The sequence below is a fragment of the Danio aesculapii genome, chromosome 16, assembly GCF_903798145.1.
Source record: "Danio aesculapii chromosome 16, fDanAes4.1, whole genome shotgun sequence".
In the NCBI taxonomy this organism is placed as follows: domain Eukaryota; kingdom Metazoa; phylum Chordata; class Actinopteri; order Cypriniformes; family Danionidae; genus Danio; species Danio aesculapii.
The window spans coordinates 39593457-39615315 of record NC_079450.1 but is presented as its reverse complement, the minus strand read 5'-3'; the positions used below and the strand labels follow the sequence as shown (position 1 = coordinate 39615315).

General features: G+C 36.2%; 1 protein-coding gene across 1 annotated transcript in view; it reads right to left on the bottom strand.

The window, feature by feature from the left end:
- Positions 1-21859, bottom strand: part of ankrd28b (ankyrin repeat domain 28b) — a 52835-nt gene that overhangs the window by 23461 nt on the left and 7515 nt on the right. The window contains exons 2-9 of the mRNA XM_056474934.1: positions 13147-13230; positions 11239-11317; positions 11047-11117; positions 9133-9333; positions 6305-6392; positions 6062-6204; positions 2766-2978; positions 89-167 (exon numbers count right to left, since the gene is read on the bottom strand). Coding sequence (XP_056330909.1) covers positions 89-167; positions 2766-2978; positions 6062-6204; positions 6305-6392; positions 9133-9333; positions 11047-11117; positions 11239-11317; positions 13147-13230 — 958 coding nt within the window. The remainder of the gene's footprint in view (positions 1-88; positions 168-2765; positions 2979-6061; positions 6205-6304; positions 6393-9132; positions 9334-11046; positions 11118-11238; positions 11318-13146; positions 13231-21859) is intronic.

Below are 21859 nucleotides of genomic sequence, written 5' to 3'. Positions count from 1 at the left end.
CACGTATAGCACACAGCCAAGCAAGACGTAGTCAGATACTGCACACTTGCACATTGATAAAAAGTACACTGTAAAACTGAAGACTCACCATTTTGAATAATGGCCTGAGATCTTGAGAACCTCCCGTGGATTGCAGTCATATGTAGGGGAGTTTTACCATCCTTACTCTGGATGAAGAGAAAATAGTGTGCAATTTGAGAGATAAATACTAGTGATACTCCAATCGATCAGCTGATTATCACATTTTATGACTCAATTAGTACTCGCTAATGTGGCCAATCACATGAACCGTTCGCAAGTGTCCGTTAACAGGTTTACAAGCAGAGGAAGATGCATTTTAACTGATCAAATATGCACTCCAAACGTATTCTTCATTGAAGCACATTGAATTTTTCTTCCATCATTTACAATGTTTCAAAATTGCATTGTTAGTAATTTTTCTTACCAAATTTTTATCTGTAAAGCTGCTTCTGACCATGACATGTCCACACTAAATGGTTATAAGTAGTGGTGTGAAAATTAATTGTTTCTTCGGTGCACCGCGACGCAGAAGGGGACAATTCGATATTGGTTCAGTTATAGATCATAACCGGTTATTACGTACTGACGTCATTTATCCCCAATGCTTGATGTCGCACTAGAATACTATGGCGAAGGAGGCGAGGATGAGTAAATAAATAGTAGACGTAGTACGAGTAGATAACTATGCACAGTTCAACTGCTTGAGAGTTTGCTGGAAAGTCTTTCATTGACACTGAAGAAGGTACAGCACACGAGCCGCTATTTCACTACTATGGAGAAATGCTGTACAACTATCTCTGCCTCTCTCTCACTTTGGACATTTGACCCGCTGATCCTCTTGGCTGTTAAAGTGATACTTGTAGATCCAGACACGAGCGTGCCCGAGGTGCAAGTTTTCTCCACTGTGTATATTATGGATTACCTGTGATAATCATGCATTATGCGCATATCACATTACATTATTATTTGTTAAATGTTACTCATCTATGCTTGCAAAAATATATTTAACGTCTTTAATTTAAGATGGTTGGGAGAAGAATATTTCTTTTTTTTTAGAATAATGTAAAATAATGATAACAAATAACAAGCTAGTAAAAATGGGAGGAAGGCAAACAAAATGACCAAAACTATCAAATTAAAATGAAAACAAAAATGTGACGACGACAATCATAATTTAATGCTGACAATTAAAAGCAACCAAAATGACAAACTTCAAGAATGAAATTGAGAACAAAATTAGGATGGTCACAATTAGGGCTGTGCGATTAATCGAAATCGAATCACAATTGCGATTTGAAACATTGCGATTAGCTAATCGCAAGAGGCAGAGATATGGTCACAGGTTTCCAGCTTTATTCAAAATATATTCTGTTGAAGTTCCGGGTTAAGCATGGTGTGAACGGATGTGTGTGAAGGTACCCCTCAAACACTTGTACATCTGTAGCGGCAATTTTGCACACGGCGTGTCTCAATAATAAAACCAGGAATAACAAAATTGCTTTGATATTTCTGCACGGTCATTTGAATTGTCGCATGGATTGTGCATTCAAATTCTGAGCTTCTATTCTTCTATTGGTTCTTGGATTGACGCTCATCGCAGTTGTTGTCACACTGCAGGAAAGTGTCTGAAATCTTCTGACACTGCCAGAACTTCATCGGAGGAAAAGACAAGTACTAAGTGGCTGTCAGTGAACATGTCAAACCAATGATCAAAGATCACCAATTTTAGCCTGGGATTTCAGGAATCTTTTAGGATTTTGGACAAAATAATGGCTGAAATCTCACAGTGTGAGCAGGGTTTGAGTCGTTTTTTTACATGATTTACAAGAAAAATTACAGATGAATACCTGCTAGATGATACTTTGTGAATACATGTTGAACAACAATTATGAGTAGAAAGCAACATCAGTCTAAAATTGGTGCCAAAGGAAGATAGGCTTCGAGGAAGACTGACGACAAGGCACCATTTGCCGAAGGTTTACCCGAGTATCTCGAAAATCTCAGATATGCACTTCTTTTTGACATGACGCAAGTAGATCACTCGTTTTTAGCAACAGAATTAGCTGGCACACTGTCACTTGTGAATGCGACTTTGGTTAAGTCTTATTACGAGGCTCATGATGAACGCCTTGGCGAGGTTGAAGATGGTGAATGACAGGCTGGTGAATGTCGAAGATACGATGGATGCACAATGGAGAGAAAACATGTCGCTGAAGGAAAAGTCTGATGATTTTGAAAATCGCTCACGAAGATCCAATATGAGAGCGGTGGGTATCCCTTAAAATAAAGAAGGTTCAGACCCGATTCAATTAATCACAGATTTTTTTGAAGTGGTATGAGGAAGGACTTTTTTACGAACGGTCTTGTTATTTCCTGCGCCCACCAAGTCGGACCCAATCCTTCTTACGTCCAAACGGACCAGATTTAAGGTGTTTTTGGTTCATTTTCAAAATATCTTCTGTTGTGTTTAACAAAATAAAAGAAACTCAAAGGTTTGGCATCACTTGAGGGAGAGTAAATAGCAAGTAAATTTTCATTTTTGAGCGAACTGCCCATTTGCCTGCTACTTTACTAATCTAATCGAATTTAGTCATGATTTTAGTTCGACGTTCAATTCAATTCAACAACTTTTACAATGTAGATTGTGTCAACACAGCTCAAGACAAATGATAATTCAAATCGTTAATTTGAAAGTGCTTCAGTTCAGAATAAATGTTAGTTCAGATCTGCAAGTGCCACCTTACCTTGATATTGACATCAGCACCATTGCCAACGAGCAGCTCAAGGCAAAGTGCTCCATGTCGTGAGGCGGCGGTGAAGTGCAGGGGTGCAAAGCCTTTCTCATTAACCTGGTTCACATTGGCGCCACACTCGATCAACTCGTTCACCACCACGTCCTGACCATTGTAGCAAGCCACATGCAGTGGTGTGTTTCCATATGCGTTTGGCTCATTCATCTGAAAGCATGTACACAGTTCAAACGTTAAAAAACAGTTTAATTACAGATCCACATTTAATAGAATTAGAAAAAAAAGCGTTGCGGTCTATATAAGAATAAAGGTGTAAAGAGCAAACACATATGCACGTTAATTCATATGCACAACAGGTTGCTTCTAAAGTGGTTCTCTGGATGAAAAGGTTAGCATGGTGCCATCTGAAAGCTATTCTGTCCAAAGCGCCTTCAGGATGCAAATGTGTATGTGAAAGCCAACCACATTGTGCGTTTAATTATGTTCTTGTCGATCTAAATGACTGCCAATTTTGATAGACCAAATTGAAATCAAAATTGCACACTGACAAAATGGGTACCGTTATAATTTTAGCAGTCGTGCAAACAAAAAAGATGCAGACGTTGTTAGAAAAACTGAAAGGTTCATTTGAAATGACGCACAGCAATGAATTTAGAAGTTTATATTAAGTATTACTATGTAACAAAAGAATGCAGCTTCAATTGTACAAAATTACATGAAACTTCAAGGCTTTAATGTTTTGTAATTATTGTGTAGCACTAAACATGGCAATGAGTGGAATAATAAACAATAAAAAGATGCATCAGTAAACTAATGGACCAGTCTCATTATGTATGCAATGTGCAATGGCATTCTTTGTTCATCAAACTCATTTAAGCAAATATAACATTTTTTTATTTATTTTATTATTATTATTATTTTAGTGATTTTAAAAGAATGAAAGAAAAACAGAGCAATGAAATGGATGAGCACTCAAACCTTCTCAGATCAGAAAATTATATGCAAAAAATAGTGCTCATTATTTCTAACTAAACATGAAAATCTCTCAAAGTGGGTTTGTCTTTGGATGTAGAATGTTTTTTTTTTTTGCAGTCTTAACAAATAAACATATTGGTACAGCAACAGAACACATTTAAGCCCCCTGTTACTTTGTATTATGAATCACTAGTCATGTATCCATGCTGTAGTCATAAGTTTCCATTTAACACTGTCATTCTAACCATTCCCATATAATTTGACCGTTCTCTAATATTTACAGTCAAAGCTTCTGTTAAGATATTAAAATTAACCTCTGAATGTCTGTCATCATATTTAATTTAGTCATCACCCTAAAAATACAATCTTTTTAGTAATACAGCCTTTGAATGTATAGTTAGGCTGTGTCAGACCACCGGCGAATGTCCACGACTCGCTTTCTTTTTCACTTTTTTAAAGGCTTTTTTGCGGCACTGAATATGCGGTTTTGAAAGACATATCTGAAGTAAAGTTATGTTTTTGCCAACAGAAAGTGACGTTTTTGTTTTTGCTAGGCAACAGAATCACACATATTTCAAGTCATGTTAGCTCTAGGTAGAAATAATCATAATTTGTGTGTTTTATCATTTTAATAAAATAACAACGTTAGAAGGAAATATACACATTTTCAGTAAAAGTCAGGGAATTATAGATGCACGTTTTATTTCAACAAATTTATTAAATTGCAAAATTTAAAAACGGCCAAAATGACAACTTGGTAGTTCTAGTGTTAAAGGCTAAACATTCCTTTTTCATCTTTTTGATCATTTGTGATTTTAGTTTTCTTTTTCCCCTCTTTTTTTGGTGTGTTAAGAGCAGGTTTTAGACTGGCACTGGATGAACAGTGAATATGCACCTTGATTTTAGATTTCCTGCTCGAGGTCTGAGGCTACTGGTCCAGCCTTAGGGCTCGTTCACACCGAACGCATCGTTATTTCTAAAAACGCTTGACATTCATAGCGGGTAAAATAAATGTTGAACACGTTATGTTTTTTTTTTCTGGGAATAATATTTCTAAAGGAGCATGGAACAGGACCAGATTTTGGTAAACACCCAAACAATACAACATAAAAATAAAACCCCACAAAAATCTGTTGTGTAATAACAATGGAATGACACAAGGAGAAAGTACAGAAACTACTGAAATTAATTTAACATTTTATATAAAAAGATTTTTTTAATAATGGCAATGGTTCTGTGGGTCTCATCTTTCAAAACTGATCTTTATTTTGTATTTTCTATTAGATTGAGAGTCAGGTGAGGCTGTTATATCTAGCTGGGCCATTCTACAGCTTGATTTTCTTTCTCTGAAATTATTTGAGAGTCTCCTTGACTTTGTTTTGGATCATTGTCTTGCTGAAATGTCCACTCTGGTTTCATCTTCATCATCCTGGTAATGTAGATGTTGGACTGAAGCAGCTGATATTCATTTAAACTGACGAAGGACAGAGTGTTGCTGAAGAACTACTGAGAGATTTCAGCTGCTGTCTGGGCTTTCACTGCCTTTCTACACCTCCCTTTCTTCATGTGTTCACTACTTTTTCCCTGTGTCATTTCATTTTATTCCACATAAATTCATTTTTAAACTAATTAGATTTGTTTTCTTTGCATATACAGATTTCTTTGGTTGTTATTAACATCCGGTGAAAATTTCAAGTCAGCACCTTTAGAAACATGCTTTTTGGGAAAAATGTTTACGTGTACTTATTTTCCCCGCTGTATTATATTAACACTTGACGATATTATGTACATGATGTAATAAAGATATAATGGAACCGTTCGAAATAGGAAAGAAACATGTTATGATCAGCACTTGAAGGTACATCATATAACTCAGGATAGCCTGGACAAAGCCACAGAGCACCTCATCCGCCATATAACAGTTAATAAAACAATTATCATGCCAACTTTCTACTATAAAAACGGCAACAGTTGCCCTGCCTCTGAGCTTTTCTGATTATTCCACCGCTTTTGGAGATAACAGTGATGAGCTGCGCTGCTTGTGAAAGTTGAAGATCTTTCAATTTGACATGGCATCTAAAAAAAAATACGACCCTCACGAGCATGGCACGAACATAATGGTCAAACACGCGAGTCAAGTGCACATTAGAAAATAATAGAAAAGTAGCACGTTGGAAAGGAAAAACGTATTCTGTATGAACAGCCACTTATGTTGTCTTCCATTAAAAAGTAGTTATTGTACATACACCTCACAATCCATAGTGAGAAGAAGTTTATTTTAGGATGAGGGGTTTTAAGGAAAGCTTAACACTCACATCGACTCCCATGTCGAGCAGATACTTTACTACACTGATCATCCCACTGGAGGCTGCAGCATGGAGAGGTGTGTAAGCTTTCTTATCCTTGCACGGCAGTTCAGCGCCGTGAGACACCAGCAGTTTCACCACCTCCATGTGACCTAAAGGGTTCAACATTTAAAAGGGTTTTGTATTTGTAGATCCCACATATGGTTGCGTAAGAGGCTGGAAAACAAACAAACAATCATTTCTCTGTCTCACCCATGTATGCCGCCCAATGGATCGCCCTTCGGTCCTTCTTATCAAACGCATTAATGTTTGCTCCCCTGGATAGCAGTAACCTCACCATCTTGCAACAAAACAAAGGGAAAAACATGATAACTTTACATGTGTAAAACTTTAAACAATGCATTTGTTGAGTGTAAAATAAATAAATAACTGAAAGAACTTTATAAATGTGAATTAGGGCAGAACACAATATCGTTTTAGCATCTGCATCGCAATGCGTGTATATGTAATAGTCATATCACAGGATGTGCAATGTCAGGTCAGGATGAGAGTTTAACAGGCAACACTGTTCAGATTTGTAAAGTCATTGTCAAGTAAAGCCACGACCACATGGGAAAACTAGGTTGCTGTTGGGGGTGCTAAACCTGTGGGCTGTGAGAGTCCTAATGCCCCAGTAAAAGTGAAGGGGACGCTATACTCTCAATGGGTGCCGTTTTTCGGATGAGACATTAAACCGAGGTCCTGACTCTCTGTGGTCATTAAAAATCCCATGGCACTCCTCGTAAAAAAGAGTAGGGGTATAAGCTGGCCTGGCCAAATTCCCTCCATTGGCCCTTACCGATCATGGCCTCCCAATCATCCCCATCCACCGAATTGGCTCTATCACTGTCTCTCCACTCCACCTATAGCTAGTGTGTGGTGAGCTCACTGGCGCCGTTGTCCTGTGGCTGCCATCGCACCATCCAAGTGGATGCTGCACACTGGTGGTGGTGTGGAGAGACTTCCCTCATGATTGTGAAGCACTTTGGGTGTATGGCCATACACAATAAATGCGCTATATAAATACACATTACTTAATTACAAAGTCTTACAATAATAGACTAAAATAAATCCAATGATAAACTTTCAAAGTGTTTTAGCTAAAAATTAAAATCAATTAAAGTTTTAATTATTATTATGCACCCTCATGTGAATCCAGACCCCTGAGACCAAATTAAGATACTTTAGCTAAAATATGAAAGCTCCCTCGTCCTCCATAGAGAGCAATACTCAAGTCCACAAAAGTACCAAAAACATCCTCAAAACATATGATTTTTAGTGGTCCAATCGGTATATTATCACCCTGCAAGTAGGGTTGTCGCGATACCATTAAATCATCTTACGATACTATAACAGCTGAAGTATCACGATAACAAATAGTATTGCGATGCTGTAATTTAGATCTCAAATTCTCTTCTGTGTCAGTATATTGCACATACTCATGGCCACTATACAATGTCATATTCTGGACTTTGAAAGAATCGGGAACCTTGCCATTCATGGAGGATGAGAGAGCTCTCCGATTTCACCGAAAGTATCTTAATTTGTTTTCCGAAGATGAACAAAGGTATCAGGGAGCTTGGAAGAATATGAGGGCGAGCAAGCAATAACAGGTTGTTTGGTTGAACTAACTGTATTTTTATATTGTTAATATAAGTATTGTTTGAAATGAAAATCACAAGGTGGTTTTAATGCACAGTTTCTGTTATAGTCCTCTAGAGGACACATTTTCAGTTGCACCACATAACATTGAGGAACCTTTAAGATTGAAATGAAAAACACGGTTATTCACCAATGCAGCCCGAGGTGCCAAAATTTAATTGTGCAAACTGGCAGTGGGTGGAGTCTCATAGACAAAAATAAATACAGATATTCTGACACAGAATGGGCACTTTCAAGGGAGAATAACTGACCTTAGCAATGTTTTTCATATAAACTAGCATGTTAACATAGCATGTTTCTTAAATAACTGCAAATATATGTTATTTTATTTTCATTATTTAAATTATTTAAAAGGGACAATGGACAATCAGAGAACTTTCACAGAATTAGATAAGTAAATTTCATCTGCAGCCCCTGGGCAAAAAAATACACACACACACACACACACACAAAAAAAATTCAAATAAATAAACCACACCACAATGCCATAAAATAAGTTACATCAAAGTTGACATCATAAACCCCCAATTAATGGTAAAACACCTTATTAAAAAGCCTTTAAAAAGCAGCTTGAATTGTGCTGAGGTAGGCCTTTGTCTAACGTTAACTGGTATATTATTAATTTAATTATTAACAACTCTAACACAAAAAGAGGAACGGCCAAAATCAGAATATTTATATGCATTTATTAATGTATTATATCATCTTTGCGTCAAATTACCAAAAAAACAAATAAATTAATGCTTATGTAAGGTGTTTCTAATGCAGCGTCTATGGGACTGACAGCAAATTTGACGTTATTCTCTCCTCTGGCTACCTCTGGTGATCAGTCTCACATTTTTTTTTTCCTTTTTATGAAAGACTCGTTAACAACATCGTGGAGTTTTTCCTTTTATTATTTCAGCAAATATGATTGCCTGTGAAAAGGGTCTATGACCTCTTGATGAAGCACTAGCTCGTCTTAGATTGTCAGTATTGAGAGAAACTTGATCCCTCAAAGCTGAAGGAACAAGATTAACAATTTTGTACATTGATAAACAATTGCAAACTACTACAATTCTCAAAAAACAAATTATTTTCATTAATAATCAAATAATGCAATATATTGGGTTTGACAAATATTTATAAAGCTCATATATATAGTTTTAAGAGTGGATTTTCCTGCTAAATACCACAAAGTGATTTAGTAAGATGAAGGAAAAAAATACTTGTGTATAGCACCTTTTAGTCACCTGGTGAAATTGTTTAATCACAGTTTATACCGCAGAAATACATAATACTGTAAATTTGCATTATCTTATTTTTTTCAATATTGTGCAGCCCCATTTCAAAGCATACTTTTAACAAAGCCCCCACATATGCAAATGCAGTTGACTGACCTCCAGGTGGCCGCTGAAGGCAGCGTGGTGCAGAGCTGTGCGTCCAGCCCGATCTGATACATTAACATTGCTGAGCAGTGGCACCAGCGCCTCAGCACAGCGAACCGCCTTGTTAGCAGCCGCCACATGTAGAGGAGTCTGCCAGTTCTTATCTCGAGCATTCACATCAGCAGAGTGCTTCAACAAAACCTGCACCGCTTCCTGCAAAACACAGCATAGACAGTCTCAAGCTCTGCTTTCGCTTTGTCCTCTGTGTTAGTCACTTTGTCATACTTTATCATAAGTAATAAAAAAGGGCCCTATGATTTCCATGATGAGAAAGATAGAATGCAATCATGAAAAAGGAATTTATTAAACAAGGAGGAACATCATAGTAGGGATATACAGTCAACACAGGTCTAATCAATTATTTCTGAATATGAGCTGCATGAGATCACAAAAGACTTTATAAGCATTTACTTAATTCTTTGTTTTAATGCCATATCAGCGGGATTGGCTTTTCATTCACTGTGAGCAGCAAGATGTTTCTGGAGCTCTTTGGAGGTGGTCTGTGGTTCGTCTGTGACCATTCAAACCATTCTTCGCCCTTGCCTTTTAGATATTTTTCATGGTCTAGCACATCTTTACTTCACAAGAACTGTTCCTGTGGCCTTCAATTTTCTTACAATATTTCTGACTGTGAAGATAGAGACTTTAAACATTTGTGATGGCTTTTAGCATCCTTATCCTAATCCATGTTGGTGAAATATCCTAGTTTTTAGGCCATTAGGAAGTTCTTTTGAGGTTCCGGTGTTGCTACTTTCAGGTTCACAATAAGGAGAAGCACAACTAGCAATCAGCTATCTTAAATATACTTTTTCATGATTGGTTGCACCCGTGTAAGGATTGTTAAGGTTCACTGAGTCACTCAAATCAATTTTGTGTTGTAATCAATCAGCATTAAGTGACTACAGGTTTTGAAATCCACACAAATTTTTTTTATTTTTCAGCTTCAATTTAATTTCACACATCTCAATACTGCTACACTGCATATTTCTGTCTAAAAAAACATGACATTATCCAGCTTTCTCTAGAAACCGAATGGGATTTCACTGTGATCTCTTATAAAGAAAGAGCACATTATTATGCAGCAACAGAGGGGTGGCCAAACTTTTGCATATGACTGTATGACTGCAATCACACTATTTTTTTTTTTTATTTCATGCTTCTTCGAAATTTATTAAAATGTAATTAAGCCATAATAGGATCCTAATAAATTAAATCTGAAAACAACATTTAGGGAAATGAATATAGAACTTTTACAAAAAAAAAAAAAAAACATTTTGACCCCCAAATTTTTTAATTAATCTTTTAATAAACTGATGCTATGTTAAGTTTCATGATATCAGTGAATTAATTTAACAAGCTGTTTAATTACAAGCTGTTCTGTTAAAATTAACTTAACCATTAGAAAGAAATCACAGAGAATTAAAAATTTGAACAAAGGAAAATACTGGTAATAACAATAATATTACAGATTTCAGGGGTCCCCAAATTTCAATGCAAAAATTGAATTAAATAATAGTAATAAAAGTGCATTAAGCCTAAACCTCTTCTGTATGTGTTTTTTTCAATGTCCATAGATGTATATTTTGATATTTCATAGCACTTGAAGTTTCAGATTTCAAACAGTGTTTAACTTACATCTTTGCTCAGTTGTTTTTCTTTATTTCTGTTGTGCTTCTCATTTATTTGTTTGTACAGTTTCAGAAGCTTATTAGTTTTTACCAATTAGTTTTTTTAGTTTATAGCTTTAGTTATGTCTAACACAACACCACTTCAATGTTAATATTGACAACCCTGTTTATTGGGAAGCACAGTTTGGGCAATAATCCCCTAGATGCACATGTACAGGTTGTGATATGACTGTAGTACCTCACTGCAGGACGCCACGGCGCGGTGCAGAGGAGTCAGCCATTTGTTGTCTTTGGCATTCACCCTTGCCCCTTCATCACAAGCAGAAGAAGCATATTCATGAATAACAGCAAAACAATACATCAAAGCCAAATCTAAAAGACACCTGGAATCAAAGAGAGGAGACATGATGAATATTCAAGGTTCATTTACCTGATAAAATTAAGAGCTCTATAATCTCAGCATCTCCAAGGTAAGCGGCTGCATGCAGCGGTGTCCTTTTCTCATTGTCCTGAAGGAAAAAAAATAAAGTTCTTTCCAACATTCGAGTCCATTCATGATCATTTTGACAGCAAATTTTGATTCAGTTTTAGTCTCTTTTAATAAAAATGTCAATTAAAAAAAATGTCTGATTTTAGTAATCTCAATTCGCTGCAGTTTGTCTAGGTTTAGTCAAATAAATTGAATACTATTTTAGTCAACTAATAGCTAACCAGTAGTGAAGTCATAATATTTAAGTTATGCATATCTTGAAAAATTCAAAACTTATTATATACTCCTGGAGAACACAATTATAAACATAGATAATACTAAGGTTTGAATTAACAGTCATAGTGTAACATTAGGTCTAAATATAATTCACCTAAATCTCATATTTTAACCTCATAATACATTCTTTAAAATAAACCAGCTACACTCACCGGCCATTTTATTAGGTACACCTTACTAGTACCGGGTTGAAGTCCCTTTTGCCTTCAGAAATGCCTAATCCTTTGTGGCAGATGCAACAAAGTACTGGAAATATTCCTCATAGATTTTGGTCGATACTGATTGATAGCATCACGCATCGGCTGCACATTCATGATTCGAAAATCCCATTCCACCACATCCCAAAGGTGCTCTATTGGATTGAGTTCTGGTGACTGTGGAGGCCACTTGAGTACAGTGAACTAATTTTCATGTTCAAGAAACCAGTCTGAGATGATTCACGCTTTATGACATGGCACGTTCTCCTGCTGAAAACCGGCATCAGAAGATGGACTCACTGTGGTCACAAAGGGGCTGGACATGGTCAGCAACAATACTCAGGTAGGCTGTGGCTAATGGGCCCAAAGTGTGCCAAAAATATCCCCCACACTGTTACATCACCACCACCAGCCTGAACCGCTGATACAAGACAGGATGGATCCATGCATTCATGGTGTAGATGCCAAATTCTGACCCTTCCATCTGAATGTTGCAGCAAAAATCAAAACTCAACATTTTTTTAATCTTCTATCGTACAATTTTAGTGAGCCTGTGCGAATTGTAGCCTCAGTGTACTGTTCTGTTATCAGCTGACAGGAGTGGCACCCAGTGTGGTCTTCTGCTGCTGTAGCCCATCCACCTCAAGGTTCGACATGTTGTATGTTCAGAGATGCTCTTCTGCATTGTAACAAGTGGTTATTCGAGCTACTGTTGCCTTTCTATCAGCTCGAACCAGTCTGGCCCTTCTCCTCCGACCTCTGGTATCAACAAGACATTTGCACCCCAGAATTGCCGCTCACTGGATATTTTCTCTTTTTCGGGCCATTCTCTGTAAACCCTAGGGATGGTTGTAAGTGAAAATCACAGTAGATCAGCAGTTTCTGAAATACTCAGACCAGCCCATCTGGCACCAACAACCATGCCACATTCAAAGTCACTTAAATCTCCTTTCCTCCACATACAGATGCTCGGTTTGAACTGCAGCAGATGGTCTTGACCATGTCTACATGCCTAAATGCATTGAGTTGCTGCCAATTAGAAATTTGTGTTAACGAGTAGTTGGACTGGTGTACCTAATAAAGTGGCAGGTGGGTGTATACAGTATATAGTGTCCTTTATTCTTTCGAGCAAATATATCCCCATAAAGTATAATAATATAATACAATTAATTTTACTGCACTGAAGATATTGCTGAAGTCGATTATGCTGCTGTCAGTGTCCATTTGTCTTCATTGATTCATTGATGACATTAAAACAGGTTTTTATTTAGGTTTAGTCAGTGAAAAAAAAAGTTATTGGCAAATAATATGATGAAAATGAACAATGTGTTCATCAGAAACCCACATTTTATTAACAAACAATAGAAACCCTTACTTGTACATTCACATCCTCTTTCTTGAAAATGAGAGAGCGAACTTCATCCGGATCCACATTAAAAATAGCTTTTAGCAGGGCAGGCTGAAGGACAAGAAACAAAAACAAAACATCAAGTCAAAAAAATGTGTCATGAAGAAAGATGATCAAGTCTGAAAGGTGGCATTTTATCTTGGTCCTGAGGGGTGAACTTCACTGCAGAGCCTGAGACAGCATTTGAAATGAACATGTAAAGTAAACATGCTGCATCTTAAACAAGGCTGCATCTCTGCCTGAAGACTTCAGATAGCAAAGTGAAGCAACAACACCTTGAGGAAGAGCCATGAGACCGCCTGTACACTGCTTATGTAAGTTCATCCTCAAGTAATGAACAGTAATGCTAATTAAAACCTTCTTCGCCTTGTCTTTTTGCGCTACAGTGCAAATTGACACAAATGGATGATCGTTTAATTAACCAGTTTTTATTTTCCTTTCCTGTTGCTTTTAAAAAAAACATGTTTTGAGTCTAGCTGACAAACATTTGTCTTAAAGTGACAGTTCACCACCAGAAATGGAAATTTAAAAACTCTTTTCTCAGCCTTGTGTGGTTTCAAACCTTTATGGAGTTTCTTTCTTCTGTTGAAGAAAGACTTCCATTGACTTTCCTAGTATCTGTTTTTCCTACTATGGAAGTCAATTGTTACAGGTTTCCAGCTTTCTACAAAAAAATATTTGTGTTCAACAAGAAAGAAAGTCAAATAAGTTTTAATCAAGCAAAAGGAAGAGTAAATAGCAAAATTCTCATTTTTTTAAAAAGATAGATTATATAGAATTGAACTCAGAGTGTGAAGTCAAAGCACAATATTTTCCCCCTGACATATTTAAACTTTATTAGGTGCATTTAAAAAATAAATAAATAAAAAGCATATTTAATGAACCATAATAAGCAATCTTTTTGCCACTTGCCCTTGTTAAATTTCTAAAACTGGTTGAACTTATAATAACTAATGATATTGACCAAAAACACATTGAATGACAGTAATAGGAAGCAATTTTAGGGTGCTTTCACACCAGTAGATCGATTGTTTTGTTCTGAAGCAGAGATTAAAATTGTTATAATGTTTATTTTTGTTCTTGGTGCAGTTCACAAGTTAAGTTTATTAACAGACCAATCTGAGTTTCATGCTTAATTTTTAGAGTTCCCAGAATACCGCTTGGTTGTCACGTCGTTATTTTTATTTATGTTGATAAGCAGTAAGACACAAGCGAAACTCTTTTTTTTTTTTTTGCACTTTAATTTTGACACCCACAGACATCGTCTTCGCATTCGACATCGAATTATGCATTATAGGCTTAAATTATAGAGAGAAATAACAGATGAAACGAGACTGCAGTCAGATCATGAAGCAGATCAATGTTGATCTTTCTTTCGAGGTGTCAGTGCAGAAATGAACCACACAATAGGCCTAATACAAAATATTATAAGATTAAAATATGGAAAGGTTATCAGATGGTAATTTCGGTCAATTTTCCTAATGGATAAACAACAATATTTCAGCATACTTTCACTTTCATATTCAACACGAAATGCACATTAAACGGTAGGAATGATGACATCCCACCCTAGTCATAATTCTCTCTTCATATACCTGTATGGCTATTACATAACCATAAAACACTGTGATAAAGCCTGGTTCGTTGGATCGTTTTGCTTTCTAAGTACAATCAATCCACTCCAGAGTTTGTTTAAATTAAGCTGAGATCATCTCATTCAGGCGATCTCGAACCAATTGATTTGGCATAGATGAGAGCGCAATTTCTGGTTTTACATATGCCAAACAAACTGCGCAAACAAGACAGGTTCCGAATCAAATGTCTAGGTGTGAATGCACCCTAAAAAATAAATCCATTTTCTAGCATAGCCTAGATACTGATTTTTAAATAATCAATTGACTGATAGATAGATAGATAGATAGATAGATAGATAGATAGATAGATAGATAGATAGATAGATAGATAGATAGATAGATAGATAGATAGATAGATAGATAGATAGATAGATAGATAGATAGATAGATAGATAGATAGATAGATAGATAGATAGATAGATAGATAGATAGATAGATAGATAGATAGATAGATAGATAGATAGATAGATAGATAGATAGATAAGCAATAAATACCAATATCCCTTTCTAAAATGAAAATCCAAATAACAAAAATTTGTTTGTCATTTTTCAATTTGTAGTTAACATTCGGGAAAAAAATTTATTGAGTGTAATAAATCTCTCTTTTCAAATCCCATTGTAATAAAAAAAATAATAAATAAATAAAAATAAAAACTTTGATACTGGTATAGAGCATGATATTGTGCTTGTGTATTTGTGCCAATTCTGATAAACCGTTTCTTGATGTTTTGTGACTGTGGTTTCATTTATGCTAAATATTTTGTTAATTGTGAGCGTTTGTGCTGGTTCTGACCTTTGTCCTTTCACAGATTAAAAAAAAATCATCTTAATGAGTGATTCACTGACTTATTCAAATTATCTGTTAAAATTGCTAAATGATTTGGTCACTCAATTTGTTCAAAAGTGATTTCATTCAGAGAGGACTGAATCACAAATGTTCACCTCCAGCTTGGTTTGGAACTATTTCAGTTGGCAAAACAGAAAAAAACTGATCATACTGAGTCATTCTGAGCCTATTAACTTTTGGTTTGTAATATTTAGACTAAAATCAATGTGTGTGACTGCTTAAATGCTGAGATATAACGTGTATTTTTTTTCATAACTAGGATACCTGCACTCTGTGAGCCACACACTGTGAGCACTTTTAGACTTGCACAGTTTGCACATTGTTTAAACAACAATTATGATGTTATCATAGAGGACAAATATTCACACCCCTGTTACCTGTACTCTTAAAACGCTCTGATACCAAAACATGATATCACCATGTTTACTGTGAGAACAGTGTTTATGTCTAAACAAACAAAGAGTAAAAATAAATAAATAGAGCAAAATTAAGACGTCAGAGATTATGGACGTCAATAAAGCACTTGCATCTAATTAACACTAATAAAGGAATAGTTCACCCAAATAATAATTCTGTAATCATTTATTCAACCTTCACTAGTTGCAAACCTGTTTGACTTGACATTCGCGCATGTAAAGCTACAGTCAAAGTAATAAATGCAGTAACGAATTTACCTAGATGGATAGTTCACCAAAACTGAAAGCTCTGTAATAATTTTTTCACCCTTCACTTGTTCCGAACCTGTTTGACTTCCTTTCCGTTGAACATTAAAATAAGACATTTGAAAAATGTTGTAAACCTTTAACCACTGACTCGGTATTTGTTTATCCTACAATTGTCCTGTCAATGGTTACAGGTTTTCAACAAATATCTTCTTTAGTGCTGCAACTAACAATTTTTAGGCGAATATTTTTATTAATTTTGTTTAATCAGTTAAAAAAAATAACTTTATATTTTTATTTGATATTTTGCTTACAATTATTTTCAGATCAGAATATTATATATAAAAGTATACAAAAAAAAAACATAAGCCACATAACGAGTTAAATGTTTAAATCTTTAATATTGACATTTTAAACCTTAAATGAAAAACAAAGTTTGTTCTTGAACAGTAAAACTTCACCAAATATCCAAAATATAAATAAACAAAAAGATTGTTGTACTCCTATTAGGGTTTGGCGATAAAAATCGCTCTCGGTATTTATTGACCGAACAACCCTAATCTTCTTTAGTAGTCAACAGATTAAAGCAACTCATAAAAGTTTGGAACACCTTGAGGATGAGTAAATTTTCATTTTTGGGTGAATTATCCCATTAACCACTCTCCTCCAAACATTAGTTTGCTTGACTGACAGATCAGGAAGATTAAAAAAAAAAAGGCTAATCAATATGTTGTTCCAGTGTAAATAAAATATACTTCCAAATGTTATTTTTGTCTAGCTTTCCAGTGCAAATGTCTAAAGGCTCTTTAATTCATTTCACATTTAAATGAGAATCAAAATAAAAGATTAATGCTGTGTTCACACAAGACGCGGTATGCGCAGATAAATCATGATATTCAAGTGTAAATAGACAAAAGCAACATTTGAAGTTTCATTCGCGCATCAAATTCCCTTTACAATACACACATATTCGCGTCATGAGCGGGGCTTGCTGCTAAATGGTTAACACGGATTTTATTAAGAGAAGTGTTGTGTTTATGTGCATTAGGAAGACTGAAAAACAGAGTTGATTCATTTGGAGCAGTGTCTGAGTCCACTAGATCCTTTCAGAGGTGCACCCAGCTCTGTGAGCTCATAAACTCGTCCAGAAACTATACCTGGATGATGGAGGCTTTCAGCAGTGCTTCTGACTGAGCCGAGCCCAGTTTGATGAACTGTTGACCGGTGTTGGCAGGAGGATTTTACCCCAGGTCACCAACAACAGGTCCCTACAAGAGAAAGCTCCTGATTGGTTAACGAGGCGCGAAAGTCCGCTGAAGTTTCAATTCAATGGATTTGTGCAATAGGTGCGTTAAGCGCGGAAAACGCTCAACTTGCGCCACTTCATTCCCACGAATCGCGTTGTTGGCATCGCCTCATTTGCTCCACAGGATGTCTATTCGTGTCTTTGCATTGACTTAACATGTAAATCGTTTAAGCTTGAGGCTTTTTCCATGTCTGGTGTGAACGCAGCTTAAGACAGCAAAGCGAGTTTATGATCTTTTTTATTTTGGACCATAAATAGCCTTATTTTGTTTTTAACAATTTACACTTGACAAAAGTGCACATAAAATTCCACAGTTTAGCAATATCATAAAATAAACAATGATCATTCTTTTTTTTTGCTTCCTGGAAAACTGGTATTTTTCTTTTTTTAATGAATGAAATTCTTTGAAAAACATCTGTACATCTTAATTTGACAAGCGTGTGCTTTATTGTAGAAAACAGCAAAATATTAAAAACACAGCTTGAAGTCTTTGGTCCTAAAGTTTGAAGATAATAAGCCAATCAAGCTCAAATTGGCAAGCATATTCATCATTAGTTAAAAATGGGACAAAAATACTACGATCTCTACCAGTATGCAGTTGATGCAGAAGGTGTAGATCTGCTCAAACCGGCATGACTGCTGATAATGGACACCACTGTTCCTCTCAGCAGCAAAGCCGGCTACTAGCTTTCAAGGACACTGACAGCTACCTTTGTGTTCATCAATAAATATTTAGACAAAAAGTCAGGTGACAGGAGTGAAATTCACTTTGAAAGGGACATTAGGATCAATGGATCCCCATTCAAAAAAACACTGATACCAGATATACTCTGCAGAGACTAATTTAATCCACATATTCATGCATCAGCTTTACTATGGAACTACACTACCTTGTAATTAACGGCACTTAAAAAAAAAAAAAAACAGGAGTTGACATTGCTCATGCCTTCCATATCTCCAGCAGCGCAGGCTTGCTGTGACTCATGGGAAGTATGTGCACTATGCCTGAGTTAAAGGAAGTGGTCAGTCACACATTTCAAAGTGTTGTGAAATGGGATGCAGAAAATTCTGATAACAGCCAAGTGTTAATTTGCCTCAGGTTTCACACCACGCACTTCTTTTGAGAATAACAGCATTCGCAAGGTTTTCAAATGAATACCATGTCCTTTATGTGGACATACTCATGAAAACTTTCAATACAGTTTGGCATGTTTATTTTCGGCCAACAGCCCTCAATCAAGTTTGGTTTTTGTCCCATCATAAGAAAAAGTTTAGACACCCCCGGTCTAAACCATCCCTATCATTCGTCCTTCCTTGTCAGATGGGATGTTGGGCCAAATCAAAGGTTAACATGGGCCAACTTTGGCCCGCGGGTCCTAGTTTGGGCGTCTCTGCTTAAACCCAACAAAGATTGTTTGCAAACTAGTAGAGAAAGCCTATCACAGCCATGTTCTTCTACCGCAATCTCACACTGCTTTTTAGGCCCAATCCCAATTCTATTTTTGTACCCCTACCCCTTCACTCTTAAAACAGAGTGTGAAGGGAAAGGGCTTCAAATTTTACCCCTAAGAAATGGGTCACCACTACAACACCTGCACACATCATCATATGTCATCGCAAACTCTTGCTTCATATAAGATCAGATGATCGTGACTGCTGTAGTTATTCCAGTTGTGTTTTTTTTTGGTATTTATCTTCAGGAAATCACAGAAGGCATATATTATGTTATCATAACCATCTATTGTGGCAATAAGCTCATAACTGTACTGTGCATTTACACAGTGGCCATATTTATCTTTGTAAACACACAAAAACAACATTAACATTATAGCAGACTAGGCTTGTGCCGGTATTCGGTAATGCGATAAATCACGGTAATGAATATGCACGATATTGTTATCGCGGGCACTTCCAAATACCGTGAAAAATAAAAGATCCGAATTTATATTCTTAGAACGCGCCTTAGCTTATTTTCCATCAACCGCTTGAAGAAACACTGCGTATATGCTGCGCAGAACTGATGCGCACTCTGATGTAAACAATCCCCACATGTATAAGCCCTGTGTGCATGCAGTGTCCTCACACGCAGGGGCGGACTCTCCATCTGGCAGACCGGGCACTTTCCCGGTGGGCCGACGTACTTTTTGGGCCGGGCTGATCATCGTCTTATGATTTGATCGGCCCATAAAAGGCTTAGCAGCCTATCGTTTTTTTCTGCCTTATTGATTGAATTCATCTTGTTGTCTCTATCTAACAATTCTTATGTCTTTTGAATCACTTGTTCTCAGTTAACTGTTTTGGCTGAGTGCAAAGATAAGCTAATATATTAATTTATGTAACCACATACACTGATTCTGCACATTGACTGATTGCTTACCTTTATCGTTTAAATTTAATGTACGTTATACTGTTATAATGGCCATTATTGATTATTAAAACTGATATTCTGCAAAAGAGACAGGGTAAAGTTCATTCTTTTCAATGGAAATGAAAGGAGACAGTTATATTTAAGCCATGTTTTGTTATAAATATGCAGTGTGAAGATGATGCTCATAAAAATATGCAGCTACACGAGGCTGTTTGGTGTCTGTTAATCATAATATCAAAATGAAACAAATTTGACTTATATTATGTTTTCATTGTTTAGATAGTGAAACAGCAAGCAGGATGAGGTGAAAGGTTAAAATGTAACACTGTTCCCTTTGAAGATTTACCCATGCATTAGCAGGCAGTTTTTGTTATGTTTATTATTGAATATAGGCTGAGTGAATAGTGTATTGAATAAGCTAAATTGGCTGTAGTGTATGAGTGTGTGTGAATGAGTGTGTATGGGTGATTTCCAATATTGGGTTGTGGCTGGAAAGGCATCTGCTGCATAAAACATGCTGGAATAGTTGGCAGTTCATTCCACGATTGCTGATCGAAGACGGTTTCCCTTTGCACATTCACTTTGATATAATTGCTCAAGTTTACTTTTATATTGTGTATTGTTTTGTTTATATTTATTTGTATTTAAATGTTTGAAGTACTTTTAGTTAATTAAAAAGTTATTAAAGTTACTAAGTTGAAGAAACTGAAGTTTTTTGTTTTTTTTACCTGTTTCTCTAGTAAAATTACAATATCGTGATAATACCGTATACCGTGATAAAAGCTCAATCAATTAATCGCAGCATGAAAATGTGATACCGGCACATGCCTATAGCAGACACTGTAAAAAGGTAATTCCCAGCCACTAGACTTTTCTGACGGTATTCGAGTGTCATAGCGTGTCAGAATGTTGTGGGACTGCTGTACAGGAGTTATTATTATGGATTATAGATTGCAAAATTTAGTGTTTTTTTTATTTTAGCATTTTTTTAAAGCATGATGGTAAAACACGAACGCAGTTATGAATATATTAAAACGTGCTTGTTTTAGGGGTGTCAAAATTAATTGTTTTTTGGGTGCACCACGATGCAGACTCAGACAATTCGGTATCGGTTCAGTAATAATCATAACCGATTATTATGTACTGACGTCATTTATCTCATATGCGCTACAGGTTCGTCGCCGTAGCTTACTATGGCGAGGGAGGTGAGCGAGAGTACTTACAATGCTCCAACTACTTAAAAACGCAGAAACACCAAACAATTTCACCTTACCTAAGGGGTAAGGGGAAGGGCTAATTGGTAGAATTGGGATTGGGCCTTAGTGTTTCATTTTACCTGGATTCTGGGACTACTGTGAGCTGCTGAGCAAACCAGTCACGCTGGATAAGCCGTACATACGGTAGTAAGCAGTCTAACCACTCTGTAGTGCTAGTTTTACACAAAAAAATGCAGTCATTGTTTCCCCTGAGGAACATATTTCTTGGTTCCTAGTATTGTATCCCTGGGCACATTGTTGGAAATAGATGTGTGCTGAACAAGCTCGATCCATTCCACAATCAGCTCTCTCACAACAGCAGGCATGCATAATTACTTTCGAAAAAGTTGATACATTTACAAACAACCTTGGTCTCTGGAAATCTCCATGTTTTGGTTAGAGCATTTTAATGAGCACAGTACACGAGTACAGCATTAGTAGAAATTTATCCCTAGAAGCAACAATTACAATATCATTATAAACAAAAATATAAATATATATAAAAAAAACACACATTCTAGGGCTGCAAGATTAATTGGTGAAAGTTTAAGCACATTTTGTCAGAAAAGGGCTGTTTACACCTGGTCACGTAATATGTTTTTTTCTG